This window comes from Vigna unguiculata, chromosome 1, assembly GCF_037176805.1.
Source record: "Vigna unguiculata cultivar grain cowpea cultivar isolate G323 ecotype 2 chromosome 1, ASM3717680v1, whole genome shotgun sequence".
In the NCBI taxonomy this organism is placed as follows: Eukaryota; Viridiplantae; Streptophyta; class Magnoliopsida; order Fabales; family Fabaceae; genus Vigna; species Vigna unguiculata.
This window is the reverse complement of record NC_140792.1, coordinates 3,685,666-3,710,763: the sequence shown is the minus strand read 5'-3', so window position 1 is coordinate 3,710,763 and position 25,098 is coordinate 3,685,666. Positions and strand designations below refer to the sequence as shown.

The window sequence follows — 25,098 nt, the reverse complement described above, 5'->3', positions numbered from 1 at the left end:
TAATAACCAGTTAATCTAATCTAAACAATATATAATTCAATATTTAATCCACCATACACAATTACTACTACAATTATTGAAATCACAACAAGAAATGGTTGATGATGTCTTCAAGAATTAATAATATGTGAAGGATTTTAGAGATAAATTAACAAGTTTCTCACGAACATAAGTAATTTTAAGTTTATGTAATATAGAAATAAAAACATAATAAGATTATTATTATTTGACAATAAGGTGCTCGTAACAAAGAAATATTACATATATTATTGAGAACTTGAATAAATTTATGTTTTTGTATTCACACAATTGAAGATGATTGTTGAGAAGATGTGATAAACGCCTCACACACCTTAAATCTTGTAAGAAACTTCACATGACTTTGAATCATTTGAGTTAGCGGAAGACATTTCCTCTTGACAAATGATTCTATGAGTTTGCTTTCTCTTTGCTTGAGGATATGAGAAGGATTTTAGCTGTTGAAACGCGAATATTATCTCTTGGTATTCTTCATGTTTTTGCTTAGACAAAGGACCTTGCCCTTACATCTATGAAACTCATAAAAATTATTGGGTTCATATAATATGGCTTTTCTTTGGAAAATTGGCAATCGAAGGAAATTTTTCCATTGTACATGGAATTGACACACCTTTAACTCTGAATGATTACACCAAGAATAAGTCTCGTGGATTTGTTTCTCGTATATTAGTTGATGTTGATTTGTTATCTAAATTATCGAACCAAATTTTGGTAGAAACTCAAGATTTGCATTTTATTACTAATGTAGAGTATGAGAAATTGTCTCTATTTTGTTCAAATCGTAAAACGATTGGTCATGACTTATCTAATTATAGAAGATCAATACAAGATGTTAAAGCTAATTTTGGTGGCGAGAAAATAATTGGTGCAAAAATACAACAACGTTATCGTCTTAAGGGTGACATTGTTTCTCAAGATTCGGTTCTTGTGGCTCAATCTATCATGGTGGTGCAACCTGTGTTGGAGCCTATAGGGCAACCTCAATGGAGTTGGGCAAAGCTTGTGGTGGAGCCTGTGGTGCAATTGTCGGTGTAACTTGAGGTGCAATCTGTTGTTGAGTTTGTGGTATAATCTATGGTGTAGCTTGTGGTGCATCAATTTGTGGTGTAGCAAGTCCAACATCTGATACAACCTATTGTGGTTAAGTTTGTTATGTTGCTTATTGGATAGTCTTAGCATGTTGTTATAGTTCAACCTAATAATATTCGTGTTATAAGTACATATATATATATATATATATATATATATATATATTCTTTTGTTAGTAATTTAAATGTTTTTAATGATAGTGAGACAGTGGAGTCTAGTTTCTTAACTGACATGCCTTCTCTAGAAGATTTCACTCCCGTTGTAAATAGTTTGCAGGGCTTACAACAACTTGATTCACATCATCCTAATTCTGAGATAATTCCTAATTCTGAGATAATTCCTAATTCTTTGTCATTTAAGGAAGATCGTCTTGCAAAGGAATTCAATTTAGCTTTTAAATGGACTGATATGGTTCATGAGGGAGAAGATTCTAATACTAAAACAAGTGATGAGCCACTTCAAACTATTAGGAAACCCGTAGGGGTAAACTACCAAAGAAAGTAAATATTAAATCCTTCAAAGGAAAGACTTCTAATCAACAATAATAAGTTTTAGTATATTATGGTTTATGGGTTAGAAGTTTGACATATTTGATATTACTAATCAGTTTATTTCATTTGATGTTATGATCAATGGTGATAGGTTGTTCGTGTTTCATACTAATACGTGACATGTAGATTTCAAAGTTTCTCATGTTCTTTGTGATGGAAATCATTATGGGATAAGTTAGTCATCTTGGATTTTATTAATAGGAAACAATTTAAGTACTCTCCATGTATTTATTTAGAATATTTTCTAATAGATTTTCATGAGGTGTAATTTCTTATCATGTGTTTGGTGTGACCACCCCATGTTTTATTCTCATTTTTTTTTATATATTTCTAATAAAATTTTCACGTAATTGCTATTGTCAACATAGCTTAAATATGAAAGTTTAATGATACTTGACATAAATTTATTTGGAAATGTTATAATAATAGTGTCAACATACATATATAAAAGGGAAATAATAATTTAAAATATTAACATAAATTTATATGTCATACAACATATACATGTCAATGTAAAAAATACCTTTTGTGACAAAAATAAAATTGTTTCAAAGAATGAGAAGTTCTACCTAAAAAGTGGAACTCTTAGGACAAATTTTATGGTATAAATTCTATAATAGTTAAATAATACAAAATGTAAAAAGATAAAAAATGTCTAAAGAAAGTAGTTAAAAAAAGAATAAATTAAATATCTTTTTAGTTTCTACATTTAGATATAAAATTGAAATTTGTTCTTGTATCAAAATTTTGATATATTTTGGTATCCAAACTTTGAAAATAAATAAATATTATCATTTTTAATCAATAAATTAAAATCATTCATTATGTTAAATTTGAAAATTAAAATATATCAAAATTTAAGATAAACAATTTTCAATTTTGTCTATGATGAAAACTTTTAACTTTATCTGGACGGTCATCATATTATTTAGTGTTTTTTTTTTCTTTTTACCACAAAATATGATATTTAAAATCTAAATATTTTCAACAATTAATTAATAAACATCGAAAATATAATATGATATATATATATATATATATATATATATATAATTATTCTTTTTAATCACTTGATGAAGAAGTGGATAATGGCAAATTGTGTGTGAACATATTATTTTCCATTTACAGTAGCTACATTTCAAAGCTGGATTTTCTTCCTCCCAATTTTGTTAGAATCAGTTAAAAGCAGAGTCCTCTAATATTAGATGTTACACAACATCAGCACAAGAACCAAACTGTCCTGAAGGAGAAAACGGTTTATGATTTGAATTTGAATTTGATTAATGTTTGGTTGTAGTTGGAAATGTGAATAGAAAATCGTCGAAGTTGATTTTTCCTCACGGATAATATGGACACAACCACACCAGGCCCACCTGAAAGCGACCCCTTAAGCGACCCAAGCCACCAAACAGATCTTTGGTGGGCCCCACACAGCTCCCAAGGTCTCCAACACAGAAAAAAAAACCCAAAACGACACTGCCAGATCATAAAACGCAAAATCTAGAGGCAGAAGACTTAACCAATGAAATTTTAGTATTTGATAGAGCAATTCCTGGCCACTACTTCAGATACGTTTTCACTCACACGTGTCGCACGCATGAGACCCACCCTCCAATCCTTAACCAATCGCATACCCACGTGACGTCACGTGCAATCGACCCCATACCATTTCTCTACACATCTTACTCTGTTTCTTTTCCTTTCTCGAATTTTGCTTTGCTGAAGGTCCGTGCTGCTTCTTCGTCTTCTTCGTTTTTTTTACTTGTTGCATGTTTGTTTGTTCCTCTGTTGATCAGTGAAGTGCGAAGCGACACCATTTCGCTCTCAACTTGGTTTGATGGAGTGCGTTTCTCTGTGATCTCAAGGGGAATCCGGCGATGATTGTGTTAATGCTGTGCCTGATGCTTGATTCTAGTTTCGGTTTTGCGAGTTTGTTTCCTCCAATTATATGAGATGTTTGATTGGAACGACGAAGAGGTGTGTACATTTTTTCAACATTTTACTTTTCTTTTGGAATTTTTTAGTTTAATTTTTTTGTTAGTATGTGATTCGGTTTCTAGTGTAATTTTGTTGGTATTAGTAGACCTGCTTAGGTTCTTGTTGTTGAAATGAATTTGATGATTTGTAGTGTGTCAGTGCGTGGTGGTTTGAATATGGAATATTACTGGATTGAGGTGAGGGATGTTGTTTGTTTAGCTGTAAAATTACTTTTCTGTTTGGTTACATGCTTATGTCGTGCAAATATTGGGATGTCGTGGAGGCCTAACCCTTAGCTAGAGATAGGTAGAGAGAGACAGATATTGCTTAATACTTAGTTTGTTTAGATGGCCATAGCGTTCTTTACACTAGTGACTTGGGTGATGACAAAGTCCTGATATGGTCAAATACATGAGACGACCTGTTAGCCTTCTGTAGGAAGAAGCCTTGGAAAGTAAGTCACCATCATGACCATCTAATTTGAGATTTGGATCCAGGGGAGTGGAAGATGGCGTGGCACTAAAAAGACACTGTCATTGTAATCAGGGCACTAAAGCACTTGGCTTACTCATGAGAGCTGCTATTATAAGTGAAATATGCGTATGAAACATGTGATTGCTGGGAAGTTTGACCATAAAATTTCTTAAAGTAATGAAACATGAAACACCGGATGTATAAGTGCTGAGTCCGGAAGTTGGAGCTTGTATGCCACGGAACCTATTTTATGTACAACTTCAAAGGGTCCAATATAACGTAAACCAAGCTTAGAGTGTTTATTTATGCAATGCTACTGAATGTTGCCTGTAGGGCTGCAGTTTAACCAAAGCGAAATCACCAACTTGCAATTGTACATCACGCCTGTGTTTATCAGCTTGTTGCTTCATATAATTCTGGGATTTGAACAAATGTTGTCTTAATTGAGTAAGCAATTGATCCCAGGCTTTCAAATTTTCCTGCAGTGAAAGAGGGTCTGATGGTTGCAACTTATAACGAATAATAGATGGTGGAAGGCGACCAAAAACTGCTTGAAAAGGTGTCATGCCTAAGCTGTGGTGGAAAGAAGTATTGTACCACAATTGAGCCCATGGTAGAAAGGAAACCCATTTTTTTAGATTAGCATAGCTAAAGCAGCGGAGATACATTTCAATAGTCTTGTTATGGTTCTCGGTTTGTCCATCAGATTGTGGGTGATATGAAGAACTCATAGATAAGGTAGTACCTTGAGCTTTGAACAATTGCTTCCAAAAGGCACCCATGAATACTCAATCACGATCAGAAACAATAGATGTCGGAAAGCCATGGATTTTAACAATGTGAGAAATAAAGGCCTCAACAACAGAGTGATTATTAAAGTCTGATTTCATAGGAATGAAATAGCCAAACTTTGAGAATCGATCAATGACCACAAAAATAGTGGTAAAGCCTTGGGACATAGGCAAATGAGTAATAAAATCCATTGCAATCTCTTCCCAAATTTGATGAGGAATGGACATCAGTTGCAGCAGTCCAACAGGAACCACATTAGCAGTCTTTGCTTGTTGGCATACAAGACACTAATTAACAAATTTTCGTATATCATTTCTCATTTTAGGCCAGTAAAAATGTGCAGCAATCTTGGCTAGTGTTCTTCGAAATCCTGCATGCTCCCCAATTTTAGAGTTGTGATATCCTAACATTATCTGTTGTAATAAAGAATCAATACCAGGCAGCACAATGCGGTTTCTTATAAGAAATAAGCCTTCATGAATGGTGTAAGCGGTGGACTGCAGCTTACCCAACAAACAATCCTGATAAAGTTTGAGCTAATTAGCATGTTGTTGCGTGAATTCAATTAACATTTGGGACCAATTGGCAACAGGTTCAGAAAAATCCATCAACCAACTTAGTGAAAAAGCATCTGCGGGAACATTCTCCTTACCAGGACTGTACTGGATGATAAAGTCATAACCTAAAGATTTTGGGAGCCATTATTGTTGTTCAGGTGTGTGTAAAGATTGCTCTAACAACTCGTTTAAACTTTTCTGATCAGTCTTGATAATGAACTTATGGTCGAGAAGGTAATGTTGGAATTTAGCAAGTGTTGTAGCAATAGCATAGAATTCTCTAGTATAATCATCAATGGCAACGCCATGTTGCGAAATTGTGTGGCCCAAATAGTCAATCTTTTCAACACCAGAAGAGCACTTAGAGTGCTTAGCACATAATTGATGCTGTTTCAGGATGTAAAGAACCTTTTCTAAGTGAGTGAGATGATCATGCCATGTAGAGCTATAGATCAAAATATCATCAAAGAAACCTAAGACAAATTTCCTCAAAAAGCCAGCAAAGATGTCATTCATGAGACTTTGAAAAGTCCTTGGGGCATTGGTTAAGCCAAATGGCATAACCAACCACTCATAGTGACCAAAATGTGTCCGGAATGCAATTTTAAAGTGGTATGCAAGATTGAGCAAAATCTGGTGGTAACCCGATCTTAAATCCAATTTGGAAAAGAAGGAAGCTCCATGTAGTTGATCAAGTATTTCATCCACAGTTGGAATTGGAAAGTATCTTTAATCGTAATTGCATTAAAGCCCGGTAATCAGTGCAAACTCTCCATGAACAATCTTTCTTTTCAACTAAAATCATGGTGGAAGAAAAGGGGCTCTTACTAGGTCGAATAAGACCATCCTTCAATAATCCTTTCACCAAGTTTTCAATTCCTTCCTTTTGGCAATGCAGGTATCGGTAGGGTTTAACTTTGACAAGTGGCGACCCCTCAACTAAAATAATGGAATGGTCATGAGATCGGGGAGGAGGAAGTGCAGTAGATGGATCAAAGACCACATGATAATTATGTAATAGGGTAGCTAAATCTCGGTCCAGAGGATCAGAAAGATCCAAAGTGTGACTAGAGTGAGGAGAGTCATTGAGTAACTGCATGTTGTACACCTCCACAATAGAGTCTGTGTTAATCATGCGTCGAATGTGATGAAGTTGGGCGCATTCAGGGGAAACAGTAGGCTCACCCCGTAAGGTGGTAAACTGGTCATTCCACATAAATTTCAACTGTAAAGTATCATAATCAGCTATATGAGGTCCAATGTCTTCAACCAAGTAGTGCCTAAGATTAAATCAACACCTAAAATTGGTAATAAGAATACAGGAATGTGAAATATGTTCCCTTGAGCTTGGACTTTAAGGTCTCGAATAAACCCTTCTGCAGTCATATAATTCCCATTGCCAACCAATACCTTAAATAAGATAGCAAGCTCTATTGGTAATTTCAGAAATTTAGTGTCTTTGGGCTGTAAGAAATTGTTGGAACTGCCCCCATAAATGAGAACTGAAACTGGCATTGTGTTGATATAAGCCATGAAACGAATGGTGCCAACTCCCATTCCTCCTTTCAGAGCTTTTAAGGACAAATGATGATTGTCCACCTCCATACCCTGTAGTTCCTTAGCTGGTTGAGACTCGTAAAGAACAAATTCATCATTTTCTTCAACCTCTAATTGCAACAACATGAATTGTCGATTTAGACATTTTTGATTAAGGCTAAATTTCTCATCACAAAAATAGCATAAGCCTTTTTTCCTAGATAATTGCATCTCAGCAGGACTATTTTCTTAACCCCTGACTATCGGAGTGGAGGTCCTGGTGGTGTAGGTAATAGAAGTGAGATTTGCCACAGGGGAAAATGTGTTTGAAATCATTTCCAGCTTGTTGTGTGTATCTGTCCACCACCAAACAGGACTTGTATTGGTCATTGTTGCTGTCTGGTTTATATTTAAGCCTATATATCCAATGACATCCAATGCAATTTTTGTTGGGATGAAGTGGTGGATGAAGACAACAATTGAATCAAACATTCAAAACCAAACAAAAATTGCATTGTACTTGATACATCTGACATAATCTAACCAATTAGAAGGAGGCAAAACTTAAAACTTTGCACACTACCTGATTTTCATGAGTAGCTAAAAGTTATAACAAGGGAGGAGTGAAGTGATTTGACGATCACTCTAATATCCATTAATCATAACCGTATTAATATTTTCTATGTGATAATACCAAATCAGTTGGGTGTTTTATTGACATACACAATTAGTTGAAATGTTGAGTGTAGTTGTTAGTACAATTTTTGTAAATTTTGTTGTCTTTTTCACTTGCTTTGCACAATACTATTCTTCTTGGTGTCTATTTATGTTACTACTGTCAACATCTAGAGTGTACTTTTGTTAATTTATTTTCAAACTCATCAATAAAAATGTTTAATGATGGATTGTTTTCAGCTAGCTAACATAATATGGGGTGAAGGAGGTGAGAGTGATGATCATATTGTGCCTTATCCAGAGGTAAATGAAGATGTTAGCAACAAGAAAGAATTCAATCAGGAAGCTTCTACAACTAAGCTCACAGAGTTGAAGAGACCAGAGGCTAAAACTGATTTTTATGAAAGAAAGCTTGGAAGCAGTTCCAACCTTGATAATAGTGTAGAATTACCTGTCTCAGGATATGGAACACATGTCTGGCCTAACTTGTCTTTGTCCAGTTCAACTAAAATGGACCAGGGATCTCTTGGTACTGAAGTATCTAAAAATTTAAGAGAACTTGGCAAATTCAGTTCAAGAATTGGTAAAATTGCTATTTTAAGGAATTCTGACCAGAAACCTGTCAATTCATTTTTGTATTTATGTAGGCCCTTATCTATTGATGTTTTTTCTGCTTGTCTCACAAAATAGTAAACATGCAAGATACGTAGTTATTCTTGGCCATTTCTAATTGTACTAATGTTTGACAGAAGAATCTAAACAACATGATGAAAAGGATGCTGAAATTTTCCGAAGTGGTAATGAAGGTAAAGAGCAAGGTGATTTTGTTGATTATGAATGGGCCAACATAGGAAGTTTTGATGACCTTGATCGAATTTTTAGGTAAAGTAAATTTTCTCTGTTGTATTATATAATACATGTGTCTTATAGCATTATGTCACCAATGTATTTAATATCATTTCACTCTTTTTACTTAATTACTGAAGCCTAAAATGGTGTAAACTTTTCTCTCTCCTGTCGTCATATTTATGAAAACTGTGGTAGTATTCATCACTTTTCATAACTGCTCTCACTTTGCTCAATCATACTTTTAGTTCCTTCTATCAAACATGAATCGAAAATTATGAAGGTTCAGCGATAAAGTAATAATTAAAAGTGAAAAAAGGGGATTACATTATGAGTTTTTTTTAACAATTTTACATTTTAAACTAGGATGACTTCATTTTGCCTAAGTTTCAATTTAGAAATCTAGTCACTTGATAGTTTTACACCCCATTGTTTTCTGCATATGGTGCATGTGATGGATAACATCGGAAAGAAGTTTCGTAGTTCTGATTAACAGTGAATATTTTTAGACATACATCTATTCTTACAATTATTAGTCATTTATTTCACAGTGGCATCTATCTGACTGAATATTCTCACAAGTGATGATTTTGCAGCAATGAGGACCCTATATTTGGTCATGTAAGTCTTGATAATTCTAATGACCTTTGGTCCTCCAAAGATGTGAGCAACAATCCAGCACCTTTACCATTGGATACACCAAGTTCTTCTGGTGCTTTGAGGAACGGAACAAATCCTTTGGAAATCAAAGAAGAGTATGTTCAATGTAATGATGACAAATCGTTGGACCTCAGCTATGAGAAGATTGGGATTCCTGCATCCCAAGTTTTACAAAATTCGTGCGCAATCCCAGCTAATGAGGGAAATGATGGAGTTAGAAGCAAGCCTACAGAAAAGGAACATCAGGTATGCCAATTTTCCCAATGATAAAATCTTTTTATTATTTATCTATTTGTAAAGTGGACTAAATGAATAATTGTTTCACTTTTCTTCTTTAGACAATATGGTCAATAGTAATTTATTGTAATATAGTTGGTGTTTGAGGAAAAGGGCAAAAGTGGGACCCTTGGGACAATTTATGAAGGAAATAGAAGTTGGATTAAGTTTACAGGGAAACCTTTGCAGGGAGTGAATCCTTTATGTTGGATGCATTTGCAACGGACAATCTTGTTTTTCTTTTACACAAATGAATATGCAACGGGGAAGCTTCTACATCAATAGGTTCCTCCATTTGTTTGCCTATGGCAACTCATGCTTAGACCATGTAAATCTGATTATCGATTCGCTATAAAACCAAGGTACATTGTATACAACAAAGGGGTTGTTGTGAAGCTAAATATTAGGAGTTAAAAACAGAAAAGAATCCCTGAACATTAACTAAACTAGATCTTATAAAAAGAGAACAATGTTTTCTCTCAATAATTAACCATTCCTTTATTATTAGGATTTGTTGAGAAGTGGATTTAAGTCTAACTGAACCTCACAAAATCGGCTTGTAAGGTGAGGTTTGCATCTTACTTATATTCTATTAAATGGTCTTATCTCTTGTCAATGTGGGACTTCCAACACATCCTCTCACGCCGAGGTATATACATCTTGTATGTGGGACTAGAAATGAGTGATCCAATAGTGGTCCGAGATAACGGGTGGAATTATATGCCCAAAAAATAGAAATATTGTTAGGATAGACTGTTTTTTTAACTATGGCTCTGATACCATGTTAAGAAGTGGACTTTAAGCCTAACTCAATCTCACAAAACTGGCTTGTAAGGTGAGGTTTGCACCCAACTTAATATATTATGAAATTGCCTTATCTCTAATCGATGTAGGATTTCTAATAGGATTAAAATAATCCAATTATTTCAGAACCATTTAAACAAAATCAAACAATCCCCCTCAATCTGATGAATAGATGTCAATCATTCCCAGCCTGTAATTATTTGAATCAAATTCTGACTTTAGTAATGACTTTGCAAACATATTAGCTTCGTGTCACTTGGTTGGCACATAGTGTTGGTTGAAAGTTCCTGGTCCAATTTGACTTTATGTAGTTCAGGTCAATCCTCACATTCTTCATTCTATCACATTGAACAGGCCTGATAGCTGGTTTGCTATCAATGTAGAACTTATAGGAGCTTCAAGTGGAATAAATTGATCTTATAGTAACCTATATATTGAAATAAGCTCATAGACATTGCTAGGAACCAACAATTGAAGAGAGAGAAAACTTTATTGAATAGCTTGAAAAGAGCAAGAAATAAGACTCTCCTCCATGGGTTTCACTTTCACATAGCGCCACTGCTCAAATTACACTAAAAAAAAATGTGAATCACTTCTATCTTTCTTACCTTATTTATATCTAACTAGTCCCTCTAACCAACTAACCCACTAATATTCTAACCATCTCAATAAATTGTATCTTATAACATAACAATACACCTTCCTCCTAAAATCAACATTATCATTATTGTTGAAATTGTGGATTCCAAGTTCATCTTCATCTCCTTGATCTTCACTTGCCCTCCTTGGGAATGAGAATCCACTTGCTACTACACCCAAACTCAAGTTCAATGACTTAGGTGGTGGTGAGGACAAAGGTTGAATATGTTTAATAATAATCATTAAGAATCCTCAAAACCTTCCTTTTGTCTTTCCAGCAAACTTATAGTCATAGATGCAACAAAGATTATTGATAAAAGATAACCCAAAAAATTTGCATTTGAATTTTCTAAAACCATTGATGCCCCACCTATCGGAGGTGGTTGAATCTTCATCTTGTTTCTTGAGTAAGCCTACTACCTAGTCATCTAGTAGAAAACGAACTTCGTGCACCCACATTCTTTACAATTCGCAACATCGTAAGTAGTGTTGGTCAAAATCCATGGTTGTTGGGCGTGGTGGCGCTGGGTGCAACTCCCTGGTGGCGTTGAGTGCAGTTTCTCGGCGGGACTATGTTGCTTCTTATTTTATCTTTCATCTCTCTCAAGAGCACTTTACCTTCTTCACCAAGTAGGGTGACTTAGCTTCTTGTAACATTAAGAGTTGTCCAAATTTGCTTTTTCTATGATGAAGTTTTAGATAATTCATCTGTGCACCTTTCAAAGACGATTTATAAGCTTTTTCTATCTTCAGTTGCACCAGCACACATTTAAATGTCCAAAGAACATCTATGTTGTTATGTAATATCTGTAAAAGTTAGCTCATAGACTATATCATCTAGTGCACTTCATTTGTCTAAAACACTTATCATCTAACATGGCTTAAAAAGCTGATTTTAACATATATTTTTATTCAAAGCTCATTTTACCCCATTTGGAGAAATCCTACTTAAAACACTATATTTAAACATAATTACTATAAACAAAGCTAAGATTAGACCATGTATGAGTGCACAAAACGCACTCATAAATGCCTTTGTTAGGAGCAACTTTTGAGATATCCATACAAGATGTGCCAAGAGAAATATTAGGAGTACCAACAGTATCATTATGAGACGGTTCTCATATGAAAGAGACAAAATATGACTCAAGAGATTCAAAAGACCCAACTTCAAAAGAACCTTCCCCCTGAAGTTGAGGATATATGTAAAAAGATTTAGTTTCATCAAAAGTGACACCCATGGAGGTAATAAACTTTTGACTCGGGGGATGGTTACAATGATATCCTTTTTATTAGATGCATAATCAAGGAATATGCATTTAACAACTCTAGGATCTAATTTTTCACGAATTTAGTTTCATCAAAAGTGACACCCATGGAAGTAATAAACTTTTGACTCGGAGGATGGTTACAACGATATCCTTTTTATTAGATGCATAACCAAGGAATATGCATTTAATAACTCTAGAATCTAATTTTCCACGAATTTAGTTTCCTCAAAAGTGACACCCATGGAGGTAATAAACTTTTGACTCGGAGGATGGTTACAACAATATCCTTTTTATTAGATGCATAACCAAGGAATATGCATTTAACAACTCTAGAATCTAATTTTCCATGAATCTGACTATGTATATGGACAGACACAACACATCCAAACACTTAACTATAAAGACTAGAGACAAAAGGAACGGATGGAAATAAGAAGATTGTTATTCAATTGATTCATTTGAATCAATGCATTAGCCTCTGTATATAAAGAACTCTAACACTAAAATAAAGTGATCTCTAGAATCTTCTAACACTAATATTCTACCAACTTCTAGTAATGCAATTAACATCCTATTTACTACAATTTTCTTTGAATTTCATCCTCATATGTTTTGTTAAATCTTAGGTTACAATAGTGAAATTTTTCTTCAAGGCAAGACTGGGGCAGATTCTCAGGATACCAAACACAAATTCTTAGAGTATTGAGTAAAAGAGAAAAATTAATTATAATTACTCTAAAGTTTACAAAATGAATGTAATTTATCAATTTAAGTAATATATTTTGTTACTAACTTTGATCACAAATGTTCCCTTCAGCAACTATCAATATTGGTAATAAAATATTTATTGTGTATATTGCATAATTTGTGTTTAAAATGATATTATTTAGAGAAGTAAAAGATAATTACATCAAGCCGTTATAACAAAGTTGGGATTGATTAGCATCTTTGATCCAACTTAAAGGGGGTGTGTTGATAATCATGTATTTTGTTCTTTTGCTCAGCAGTGTTGATAATCATGTGTAATTTGTGTTCAAAAGGTATGTCCTTTACCGTATGTACTAGGGTTAGTGATAGTCACCATGTTGCTGTTGGAATGGACAACTGCTAGTTGTAAATGATACATGGGCAAATGACCCTTAGTTCATTTATATTATTGGTTTCATCTATAAGTGCACCGTACCAACATTCCTTGTTTGATATGTCTAGTCTTGTCACTTGTGAACTAATTTGGTTGTTTGGTTTCTATACCTTCTCATTTTGGCAATATAAATTTTGTTATGTCGAAAAACAAGTTACATTATTCAGGAGTTTATAGAGTAGTGGATATTGTTAGGAATCCAAGTGTGAGTCTAAGTCCCACATTGACCAGAAATGAGAAAGTAGAGCACTATATAAGAATAAAGACCCATAAATCCATTGCCTTAAGGTTTTGGGTTAAGAGTGGTGTCAATATCTTATGTGGTTAGGCTCAGATCTCATTGGTGTTGTTCTCCCCAGTGAAACCCCCTCTTAAAAACCTGACAAGTGGTATCAGAGCTGATGGTTAAAACCGGCTTAAACGAGTGCAGTATGGTCCTAGTATCAAAAGTCTTCCTGACAAAGGTCCCAGGTAAGAGTTCCAGGTAAGCGTGAAAAGGGCAGAAAATGAGTACTCGTGGAGTACTCGTGGTTGGGCAGCTTCCGCTGGAGGGGGAGTGTACCAATGTGGTTGAAGGGACTCACCCTTGAGGGGGAGATTGTTAGGAATCCAAGTGTGAGTCTAAGTCCCACATTGACCAGAAATGAGAAAGTAGAGCACTATATAAGAATAAAGACCCATAAATCCATTGCCTTAAGGTTTTGGGTTAAGAGTGGTGTCAATATCTTATGTGGTTAGGCTCAGATCTCATTGGTGTTGTTCTCCCCAGTGAAACCCCCTCTGTAAAACCTGACAGATATTTGTCTTGGTTCTAGGTTGAGGAAATTTGAAATATGCAATTTAGCTTCTTTAGAAAGCACCGGTTCTTTCCCTGATGGATATCTTTTTTGCTTAAACATTTTTGTGTTTAGAATTGTACTTATATTTGTCCTTTGGTGTATTTTTATTCTGATTAGATGTGTATGTCTATCATACATGGCTAAATCCCGTTGGCATAATTATGTGCTACAGCTCTAGCAGAAGATTTATACGTGTTTCCTTCTCAAAGTCAAGTAAGTATCTGATCTCTTTCATTTCATATATATGCAGGTTTTTAGGCAAAAGAATCTTCTGAAAACTCGGAAAAAATCACAGGTAAAACAACAGGAGAATAACTTGCAAGATTTTTATGGTAATTGGTCTCCTTCAGCAGCACCAGCAAGACAATTTGAAAATGAATTATCACCATCTGTCATACAATCTTCTCCCTCTCCAATTCTTGGTCAACAAAATCAGATCCAAGGAGCTGAAACCTTATTTCAGAATATTGTAAATCCATATGTGTCTTCTTCTGTGTATGAGAACCTTACTAGTACATATCCTGCTATGCCAATGCTGTCGCAGACTCTGTCAGGTGATCTTAGGCAGCAGCCTGTGCTTTCTGGGTACGAAGTGTCTCCTGGTATAGTGAATCCTGTGAAAAATTCTGTGGACTCAGTCAAACCTCAAATCATGACTCCTCAGGAGAAAATTGAAAAATTGAGGAGGCGGCAGCAAATGCAGGCAATGATTGCTATTCAGAAACAACGGCAACAATTGGGCCATCAAGTCCCTAGTAATACCAAATCAAGCACCCAGAAATGCCCTCCAGACATCCAAAGTCATCTCAGTGACGGGACTGACGAAGATCTAAGAATTCTTCCTGCTCCAGATCCACCTATTGAACAAGATGATTCTAATACAATGTCAGTGGCAGTTGGAAATGATTTTGTTGAAGACACCATATTGTGCCAGCTTCAGGATATTATATCAAAGGTATGGTTGAATTGATACTAGCTAATATTATAATATATTTAATTGTTTCCTTGTATACTAATCTTGATATGGCTACAATGCCGAGGCAAACTTTTTCTACAGTTGGACCTCAAAATAAGACTCTGCATCAGAGATAGTTTGTTCCGGTTGGCACAAAGTGCAACTCAAAGGCATTATGCTAGTGATACTAGCAGTACAAACAAAAGTAGCAGAGACCAACTTGAAGTTGTAGCAAGAGAAGAAAGCAATACACAAAATAGGTAGGAAAGCTACCAAATGCACTACAACTTTAAAGGCCATTACTTTTGCTTTTACAAAGAGCACTTATTATGAATTCAGTATCATTCCATCATGATTCATCAAAAGCAGTATACGAGGAAAATGCCGTAGGTTTATGTGAAAATTTCTGGTGTTACCGAGTTCTATGTTTTTCCTTTTACCTCACTAATGGACAGATGGACAAATTTAAACACAGAAAAAGTTGGGAGTACATTATAAGTAAGCTATCTGGTGCTTGAGTTTCTTGCTATTATAGCCTTGGAAGTTCAAATCTTCATCTATGGTGAAGTAGAAAAGTACAAAACATTGTAGACACAAATATTTTGGTTAAATTACACCAACCCTAGCAGAGAATTTCGTTCAAACCATTACAATATCTGTCACAAGCCCAAGCCTAATTCCCCTAAAGCCTATTTTCATTAAAAACAACCAAGTAAATTGAAATAATCATCAATGCAAGTTGGAAAGATTCGTTGGAGGTAGAGGTGCATAGTAGGAGGTTAATAGGAGATTTGGTATGTTGGTGGAAGGGTCGCACCATAGAAAGGGAGGCATGACCACAGCTAATATGGGTTGGTAGTCATTTGTAGAACTCTTCATGCGAAGAGGGCAAACTGCAGCAGAAAAAAATAGGGGAAAGGGAAAGAATACCAAAGCTCTTGAATTTAGATTCTTGGCTCTTGCAATCCAGCTAGAGGATCATGTTCTTTGAAATTGGAAATCGCTATCCTCTTCATCCAAGATTAACACTTCTGCTATTTGACCCTGCCTATGTTTAAGTATTTTTTTTTTTTTGGGTGGTGGGATCCCATCTTCAACTGATTTTTAATCTCTATCACATTTGTCCTGGTTTAGACCCTCCAATGTCCATTGTACAAGAAGAATTTTTATGTAGCCTATGAAACTCTTGTTTTTTTTCTTGATTTTTGAGATTTTACTCACAGGAAACCATGTTTGCTAGCCACCTTCTAGGATTCCATTGGGAACTATACCTGGAGTATTGCTTATTCATGTGCAGGAGTTGTTTCACTCATGTCTAGGAAGTGTGGCACTTTTATTCATAAATAGTAGTTAAAGGTTAGACCAAGTAAACATCAATTCGTGGAGTAGGGCTTCATTTCACAGTTTTCCTTATTTGATATTTCAGTATTATCTCCAAACTGCAGTATAACTATAAGCATGTTTATCTTGTAAAAAAGCAATGAATTTTAGAACCGTCATTGTTTTTACTGTATCAACCATGATCTCAAGTAGGTTGATTGTACTTTAAAGATGCTATGTTGCTAACTATTTTTACTGTATGAACTATGTTGGTATTACAGATATGCCAGGATGCCAGATGTTGAAACAGAGACGAATCCCATTGATAGAACCGTAGCCCATTTACTTTTTCATAGTCCTATGGAGCTAACCCAGAACTATTCTGACAAGCTTGAGTCACCTGTTTCTACTAAGGTGCAAAGTGAAAGCAAAGCAGCTAACCTGGTGAACTTTCCCATGAGTTGCTTACCAGATGAGGACTCGAAAAACAATCAACAACTTTCTCACCTTGAGCTGAAGAATTCCTGGTTTGATACCCAGTCTATGGATCAAATTAGAAACAGTCCCTGCGTAGACACTTCTGAGAATGCATCCAACACACAGGAACTTGAAGCCTCTCAATGAAGAAGAAAGAGGGCTCTCCAGATATTTGAGGGTAAATGCTTCCTTATTTCTTTCAATTATATATGTATTTACTGGTAATTCAAATGTTTTATTTTATTGTCAGCCACTCAGATCATAAGCAAGCACAATTATGGCTGTAGAATCCTGGGAACCAGTTTCATGGTTATCATATTATTATCGTTTCTTCTGTTTCAAAACATGACGGAGTATGTATATCTGTATCCGACCATACTTAAGGTCGCGAGTGCTATGTTGTTTCGTTCATAACTGCAACAAAATGTTTCGCACTCAGATGTTAAATTTAAGTCTTTGACTGACTGACTTAGACCAGGCCTTAAAGTTTGTGTCGTATTTCTGTATGTACTGTCACCATTTGAAATTGAGTCATAAACTTGCGATATTTTATTTGAATTTAAGTTTTTCACCGTTTCTTTCAAAACACTAACCGAGACATATCAAGCCATAATATTTGTATTCATTTTAATTAAATTTTCAGGTTGACTGGCAGTCTTATATGGGACAGTTTACTCGGTTAGTCTCCCCATTTCCCTTTGATTGTATTTCAAGTCGATGCTTATATTTTGCAATGCTTTTTGAAGGCAAAGTAGATTGTTAGTGGCATTTTGATAGTCCACTCAATACGTGCTGTAAGATTAATTACCTGATTTCAGTAAACTATTTTCGTCCTTGCCTGCAGCTTGAGTGCATGATATAAGCTAAAAAAAAAAGTCATCTATTTAATTCTCAGATTTTTTGTTTGTTACCGCTTTTTATTTTGTCTGATGTTGAAGACTGTTCAGGTTCTTAATATGAAAGAAATAGATTATGGGGAGATAAGGGCGATGAGGAGAGGGGACATGGTTAGGATTGCGCAACCAATCTATAACCTTCCACGGTCTTACTGAGGGTTGCTTCTACATGTTTCTTTTTATTTAAAACTCTTTTTCTTTTTTCCCTATAGAATAGGGAAAAGATTTCTATACAAATAATAAATACCTGAAGCATAGTAAGATATATCAGGTTTCTTCCTGCACCTCCCTTTTTTCTCCCAACACCCCATAAAACACTTAATTCCCGAAATACTCCTCTACTCGGTCCCTCACCCCCTCACCCCTCACTGTTTGCCGGCGAAGAATGATGGCGGCGCTGCAAGCACGATAAATGGTCCATGTTTAGAGATGGTGTAGGCAACGAAATCAAGAAACACATGACTATATGGCAACTATGGTGACGAAGAGTTGAAAAGGTGGCGCAAAAACACAGGACTAGGACCCACATTTTGCATGTGAATATTACAGAACATGGAACTTTTGCAAATGAACATTACAAAAGTTAGATCGAATCAACGACGAGAGGAAATTTAGGAAGAATGTTATCCTCTACAAAATTCACAGTAAGGAAGGTAAGATTATCGTCAAAGGAGATTGTCATAGAGGTCTAGAAAATATAAGACAAGAAAGTTGTTGACAAAAAGGTTGGTGGGAATTTTTCCCAAAGAAATTGAAAAATTATAAAATAATATAATTATACCATTATTTCAATCATTCTTAGATCATCATATTACACTATTAAAAAAATTAAAATAAATAAATAGATAATTTAAAGGTGATAAAAGTGATGGGTTAAAAATAAAAAAAAAAATTGATCAAAATATCACTGTCTTTTTTAAAATATTACATTATAAATTATTTTAATAAAATCTTCATGTTTATTTAATATGAACTTATTTAAAAAATTATAAATTATAAAATAATAAATTTTAAGTGGTAAAGATTAAATAAAACGGCAGGCAAGATAACACTTCAATCATTGAGTTATCGGTACAGAAAAATCATAACACTGAAAGTATGGAGTTAATCAAAACATCATCTCATTAACAGAAACATGTGACATAGAAACTTAATTAAAAAATTTTAAATTTTTGAGAACTCAATATAATACAAAAATATAAAGACTCATTTTTAAAATCAAAAGATCTGAATGAAATAACTATATATAAAAGTTAAAATTAATATTCTTCGATTATAAATATTTTTAATAATTATTAAAGTGTATTCAAGACACACTAAAAAAAGTCATATAAGAAAATAGATCAAATGATTTAAGACAGCTTCTTTTAATTATTACTTTCAATAACTTTTAGTTAGATCATCTATACTCAATTTATAACGAAAATTTCTATTTCTTAAATAATTTTTAAAAAGTATATCAATATTACTCTAATTATATTTATCTGAATTAAAGTAATATATAATTCTTAAAATGTATACAAACTATAGGATTACCTTTTGTTACTTTTTTTATTATTTAAATTACATAAGTAGAAGGTAATGCATGTGTATAACTCAAAGGTTAGATTATGAAAAATTAAAAAATATTTGAATGTTCAATAGTTGGTGGTATTTTTTGGTTTCATCTTTAAATTAAGGAACCCATATCTTCTATGTTTTCATTTTTTTTACCAAAATTTTATTATTATAATAATTAATAAAATTTTATTATTAAAGTTATAATATTTTTCTTTTAAAAAAAGTATGTACATAAAGCAAGTTATGTTTTATTCATTAATTCATATAATGTTGTTATGTTTATTCAAGGAACAACAGTTTAATTTCCCATCACAGTAATTATTAGTTATTGGGTGCAGTTATTTAAAAATCAATTAAATTAGTTACAATTATATAAATAATTGAGATCAAATTGAGACTAAAAAAATGGAAGACCTTGATATTTTTGGAAATAGTAACCAAAAAAGTAATTAAACAAAATATTTAATAAGATATTTTTTATTTTCTTTCTCATTGTCTTCTTAGTTTTTCACTCTCGTTTTTTTTTTTGAAAAAAAAATAAAGTTATATATATATATATATATATATATATATATATATTATTTTTGTTCTTATTTCTTATTTGTTTCTTTTCTTTCTTCAATAATAAGATGTAACTCTCTTATCTTACTTTATAATGAAATATTAGTTAACAGTTATTAAAATTAATTTTTTTATCTCATGAGTATCTTGTATATTCATTTTTTATTTTTATAGAAGTAAAAAATTATGTATTATATATTTTTTCATAACCGATTTTTATTGTGATTTGACTACCATATATTTTTCTTTTAATAATTATGTTTCTTAATTTTTTATTAGATTATAACAAACTATTTTTTAATATATTTAAAAAAAGTATATCGATGAAGAATAAAATAATAAATATTTTTATAAAAGGATAAAAGAAAAACTATGTGGAGATGAAAAACAATATAGATTCTACTTCTTCACATCTTTTGAAATATTATACCAATGATCCAATCTAATGATTTTGAAAATATTATACTAATGATTCAATCAACATCAAATAATCATATTACTTTGATCCCTCCAACACTCTTGATCAAGATCCGCCACCGGTCTAGAACAAACCTATATCAGGTTATTTGATGTAAAAATGATTTTTTTTTTTTTAAGTTTGAAGTTCAAATTTTTATACTACATGTTTCAAATGAATATTTTTTATTACCGGCTTTCTATTTCATAAACAAATAAAAAAATATAACCTATACACGTAATACAAATATCGCATCATTTTTATTTTGGTATCTTATGCAATAAATATTATAAAATATCAAATTATCTTCGATTGTCAAAAAGAAATTATATTAACGCATTTTACCAATTTATAAAAATCACGCTTATCGAATAAAAAAAATTATCACATGTTCCCTCATAAGACCTATATATACTTTTAAATTGGTCGACACAATAAAGAATATTTTTTATATTTTAAAGAAAAATCAAGATAGAATATTTGATATAATTTGAAATTTGTTGTTTTGAATTCTATTTTTCAAAACCTTCAAAAGCATTAAAACATTGTGAGAAAAAAAAGTTAATGAAAAGAATTAAAATAAAGGAACTCGAGACGTAAATAACATTGAAAAGTAACATGTGGTGACCTAAAAAATTGACCTAATTAAGAAAACTTGGAAGAACATATTTTAAAAATCCCTACCTTTTTAAACTACTTTAAAAAAAAAATCATATATGTGATTATAAAATCATATTAAACTACCTTAACTCACATCAACTAATCTAACATATATGTGATTATAATATAGCTATACTACATTTCAAGCACATTTTAAATTGTTCTACTAATAACCCGTTCTCTTGGAAGAAAATTGACCTAATTAAGAAAACTTGGAAAAACATATTTTAAAAATCCGTACCTTTTTAAACTACTTAAAATAAATCATTTATGTGATTATAAAATCATATTAAACTAGTTAAATCACATCAACTAATCTAATATATAATATAACTCTACTTCATTTCAAGTACATTTAAAATAGTTCTACTAATAACCCTTCCTCTAGCCATGGCTCCACCATAATAAAGTTTTTGCCATCATTGCTTACAGTTTTTAAAGAGATATAACATTGAATTATTTTGTGTTACCTTAAACATCATATGAAACAGATGTACTATGCAACACAACGGTAAGTCACGTGAGAATCAACCATTGGACCACTATGAGTGATTTTGACAACTTGTCCTTTCTCCAGCCCATAATAACGAGCTATAACATCACTTCTTAACATGCAAGGGAGCTGAAAAAACAAATTCATTTATGCCACTACCAATTCAAAAATAGTAACTATTTTTGCATAAAATTCCAAAACACACTTAATAATGTTTATTGCTCAACTCTTGAATCATATAACAAGTTAACATAATAAATATCTAACCCAAAATAGTTAAATTACTAGTTAAAGTATATTAGCAGTTATAATAATTCACCCAAATAGAATATGTGCAAACATATGTAATACATAATTCTAAAACAAAGAAGAATCCTATGATGCTTTAATTTGTTTTTCAGCTAAAACATATCTAATTCATAATGTATATTGTTATAAAGGTAGTTTCCAAATGCAAAATTTTCTCATAACTTTCTTATTAATAGAACAATTTAGAAACATATATTTACCTGCTTCTCTTCCAAGCTATGCTTGGTGAGCAGTGCTTTCTTCTCCTCGCCAGTGAGTATCTCATACTTTGGTTGTAAGACATGCTTTGTAATGTTGATAAGCAAATCTTCAATCTAAGACAGAAAAAAATAAAAAGTTTTATATATTCTACACAAGGACAAGATTATCATATGAAATTAATTATTGTTCTCAAGAAAACAAAAAATACAATAAACACATTTTTAACAAAAATGAGGGACGTCTCTTATTTTAAAATATCTTATGGGTTTAATTGTTTTTCTCTCCTTCTGTCATAAGGATTTTTCTATTTTCGTTAATGTTTTCGATTTGTTTCAAATTAGAAAAAAATATATATTAATGTGAGAACTTATGTCAAATCATGATAATTTATGTCAAAATTTTGAGAACAGCAACTGTATGACTAAAATATAAACATTTAAATCAGCAAGACAAAATTAAAAAAAAAATCATTATAATAATTAAAAAAACATTAAGCTTACTTATATTTACTCTAAAAAATTAAGATAATAAATAATTAAATTATGTTTGCACAGGTCGGTTCGTTTTCAAAGCCATCCAATATTATACATATATATGATAATAAAATCCTAAACATATTATACAATTGTTCGAAAGATTCTCCACTTAATTTCCATACACAAAATAGCATCAATATTTAAACTGATTTTTGTAGAATGAAAAGGATTAGTTACCCTGATAATCTCAACTTTGAAGGGCAAGTTCATCAATTTTTTGTGTGCGTAGGAAGTGATTTTGCTCTGCAGAATGATTATGAGCGATTTCAAGCTTCCACTGTCGACAATCCGGCTGCATATTTCCATGACGGTTGTCATTTTTATAGTATCGGTTCCGGCAAACGCCACCTGGACCTGCACACCAAAACGATGAGGAAAAATACAGAGAAGAAAAAAATAAGAGAAGAGAAAAACGTGCTTACAGTGTTGGAAGGATTGGAGAGATGCGAAACGCAGAAACCGAGGGCTTCGTGGTTTGGTTGTTGGCCGAAGCGGGAACGGAAGTCGCTGAGCGAAGAGACGAGGTTGGCGTGCTGAACGACGTCGTAGCCTCTGTCTGCCAGCATCTCCAACACCGTTCCACGACTCAGGAAGTACCGGCTGCTCTCAACGCTCCCCTTGTCTATCAAATTCGCTATGCATTCCATTGTCGATGCTGCAAAATTCAAATGCGTCGGAAATGCAAATGCAAATGAAATTATCTGTCGTTTCTGTTTCTCACACTTTTCTGTTATGGGAGTGAGCGAGTCAGTGAGGTATATATATTAGTGGGAGGGAGGGAGGACGAAAGAGCACGAACCAGCTACATGTCAATAGTGTGTGTGACCCTCTCTCTCTCTTGCCCCTAAAGTTTGTTACTTTTTTTTTTTTTTTCATCTAAATAGAGAATCTTTTTATCAATAGAAAATAAATAAGGCGATACACAAAACTGAATTTTTAATCTTCCTATAGCATGGCTTTCAATTTTATTTTCGTAAGTAACATACTCTATTTTAATTTTATTTTAATTTTTTTAATGATGTAGTATAATTTTAAATTTGATTTTGAATTTTGGAAAATTCGACTATTCTCTTATTTCTCAAACTTCCAAAACCCTCTCTTCTAAGATTTATCTTCCTCCTAAGATTTATTCTTAGGTTAATTTACTCACTCCAATACGATGATTATTACAAAAAAAAAACACACAAACAATACATACAATCAGAGAAAAAGATAAGCTAATTTAAAACTTCCAATCCACAAACATTCTAATTTAATAAATAAAAGAGTCCTTATCAATTTTTACCCAAAAATATGCATTTATCTCTAAATAAGCATAATATATAATTATAGACTCTTTATCCGTATTTATGCATTGACTTAGACACAAGAAGCTTTGACTTGTCATAAAAGTGGATTGTAGCAAAAATCCTCGCTCTACTTGGCATAACCAAATTGAATAAAATTATTTTGCATATGGTAAGTTAACTTATGGCACATCTAAACTCAACATTCACCATCTAAACTCATACTCTATATGAGTTTGTAAACCTAGTAAAGTATAGGATAACTTCTAACCAACATGTATCCCTAGTTAGTGCATAACACTAAACTAGCAAGGATTTGCACTTCTTCCTTAAAAACCAAATCCCTAAAAATTAAATAATCAAACCATTAAACAAAATCTTCACATTATCGTTCCATTAAACCACTCCCACATTCATTTAAAAACCAAATCCCTAAAAATTAAATAATCAAACCATTAAACAAAATCTTCACATTATCATTCCATTAAACCACTCCCACATTCATAAACTCATTATCTTTTCCATCAAATCAAATTTTCTAGATTATCATCACATTCTAAATCACAAAAATCATCACAATATTGGCATACTCGCTCAACGAGATCAAATGCTCGCTCAACGAGTTCCCAGGGAGGATTCCTCGCTCAACGAGTAAAAGTCTCGCCCAACAAGTTGAGCATTAGAACAAAAATACAAATTTATTTGCTCAACAAGAGTAGACTCATCCAACAAGATATCATCTCCTAACTCTGCCAAATTTGAATTTGATCATTGCTCAATGAGAGTATGCTACCCTAACGAGCATGCCTCCCCTAACTCTGTAAACTCTAATTTGGAACTCGCACAACGAGAGGAGGGCTTGCCCAACGAGTTTACATAATGCAAACACCCAAATATGTATTTATAGATAGTTCACATCACCCAAATATATTATCTTATGCTTAAATTAACACATTAACATACCAATTTCAATCTAAACTCATTACACTTCCAGACATGACAATTCACAATTTAATTAAAACTTTTGCATCTACACATCAAAATATATAAACATCACAAATTTTTCATCATATACATTCTTCATCCCAAATCTACTCAGTCCAAGCAACAATCCAACAATATCCAATTACCCATGTACCAGCTAATAAAAACATACTTCAAAGCACAAGACATTGAAATTTGTTAAATCAGATCTATCTAATATAACTCAACCAAGAGAGG

General features: G+C 32.9%; 2 protein-coding genes and 1 pseudogene across 6 annotated transcripts; 1 reads left to right on the top strand and 2 right to left on the bottom strand.

Annotated features, from left to right (window-relative positions):
• The first annotated feature begins 3,338 nt into the window (after positions 1 to 3,338).
• Positions 3,339 to 17,761, top strand: LOC114194175 (protein LNK2-like). Of its 5 annotated transcripts, XM_085667644.1 has the most exons (9): positions 3,341 to 3,656; positions 4,616 to 4,868; positions 7,931 to 8,273; positions 8,440 to 8,572; positions 9,133 to 9,442; positions 14,417 to 15,121; positions 15,224 to 15,381; positions 16,723 to 17,096; positions 17,169 to 17,476. In XM_085667644.1, the coding sequence occupies exons 3-8, from the start codon at positions 8,201 to 8,203 to the stop codon at positions 17,063 to 17,065; spliced, it is 1,722 nt and encodes a 573-aa protein (XP_085523770.1). In that variant the 5' UTR covers positions 3,341 to 3,656; positions 4,616 to 4,868; positions 7,931 to 8,200; the 3' UTR covers positions 17,066 to 17,096; positions 17,169 to 17,476. The 5 variants fall into 5 exon arrangements, with proteins under 5 accessions (XP_085523756.1, XP_085523744.1, XP_027940106.1 ...); XM_085667630.1 differs by lacking the exon at positions 4,616 to 4,868 and having other exon boundaries at positions 3,339 to 3,656; positions 17,177 to 17,476; XM_085667618.1 differs by lacking the exons at positions 4,616 to 4,868; positions 17,169 to 17,476 and adding an exon at positions 17,562 to 17,761 and having other exon boundaries at positions 3,340 to 3,656.
• LOC146888631 (uncharacterized) lies at positions 6,180 to 7,486 on the bottom strand (annotated as a pseudogene).
• Positions 17,762 to 21,355: 3,594 nt separating the features above from the next.
• Positions 21,356 to 23,412, bottom strand: RPB5E (RNA polymerase II fifth largest subunit, E). Its single transcript, XM_028047929.2, has 4 exons — positions 23,014 to 23,412; positions 22,769 to 22,945; positions 22,055 to 22,168; positions 21,356 to 21,674 (listed from the first exon to the last, which is right to left on the bottom strand). The coding sequence occupies exons 1-4, from the start codon at positions 23,236 to 23,238 to the stop codon at positions 21,549 to 21,551; spliced, it is 642 nt and encodes a 213-aa protein (XP_027903730.2). The 5' UTR covers positions 23,239 to 23,412; the 3' UTR covers positions 21,356 to 21,548.
• Positions 23,413 to 25,098: the final 1,686 nt, after the last annotated feature.

Bases quoted from the DNA above. Each gene is read 5' to 3' on its own strand.
- RPB5E (XM_028047929.2), bottom strand. From the start codon at position 23,238: ATGGAATGCATAGCGAATTTGATAGACAAGGGGAGCGTTGAGAGCAGC. The intron at 22,946-23,013 runs GTAAGCACGTTT...TTTGGTGTGCAG, and splicing joins TCTCCAATCCTTCCAACACT to GTCCAGGTGGCGTTTGCCGG. The intron at 22,169-22,768 runs GTAACTAATCCT...TTTCTGTCTTAG, and splicing joins TCAAAGTTGAGATTATCAGG to ATTGAAGATTTGCTTATCAA.
- LOC114194175 (XM_085667618.1), top strand. From the start codon at position 3,633: ATGTTTGATTGGAACGACGAAGAG. The intron at 8,573-9,132 runs GTAAAGTAAATT...ATGATTTTGCAG, and splicing joins GACCTTGATCGAATTTTTAG to CAATGAGGACCCTATATTTG. The intron at 9,443-14,416 runs GTATGCCAATTT...ATATATATGCAG, and splicing joins CTACAGAAAAGGAACATCAG to GTTTTTAGGCAAAAGAATCT.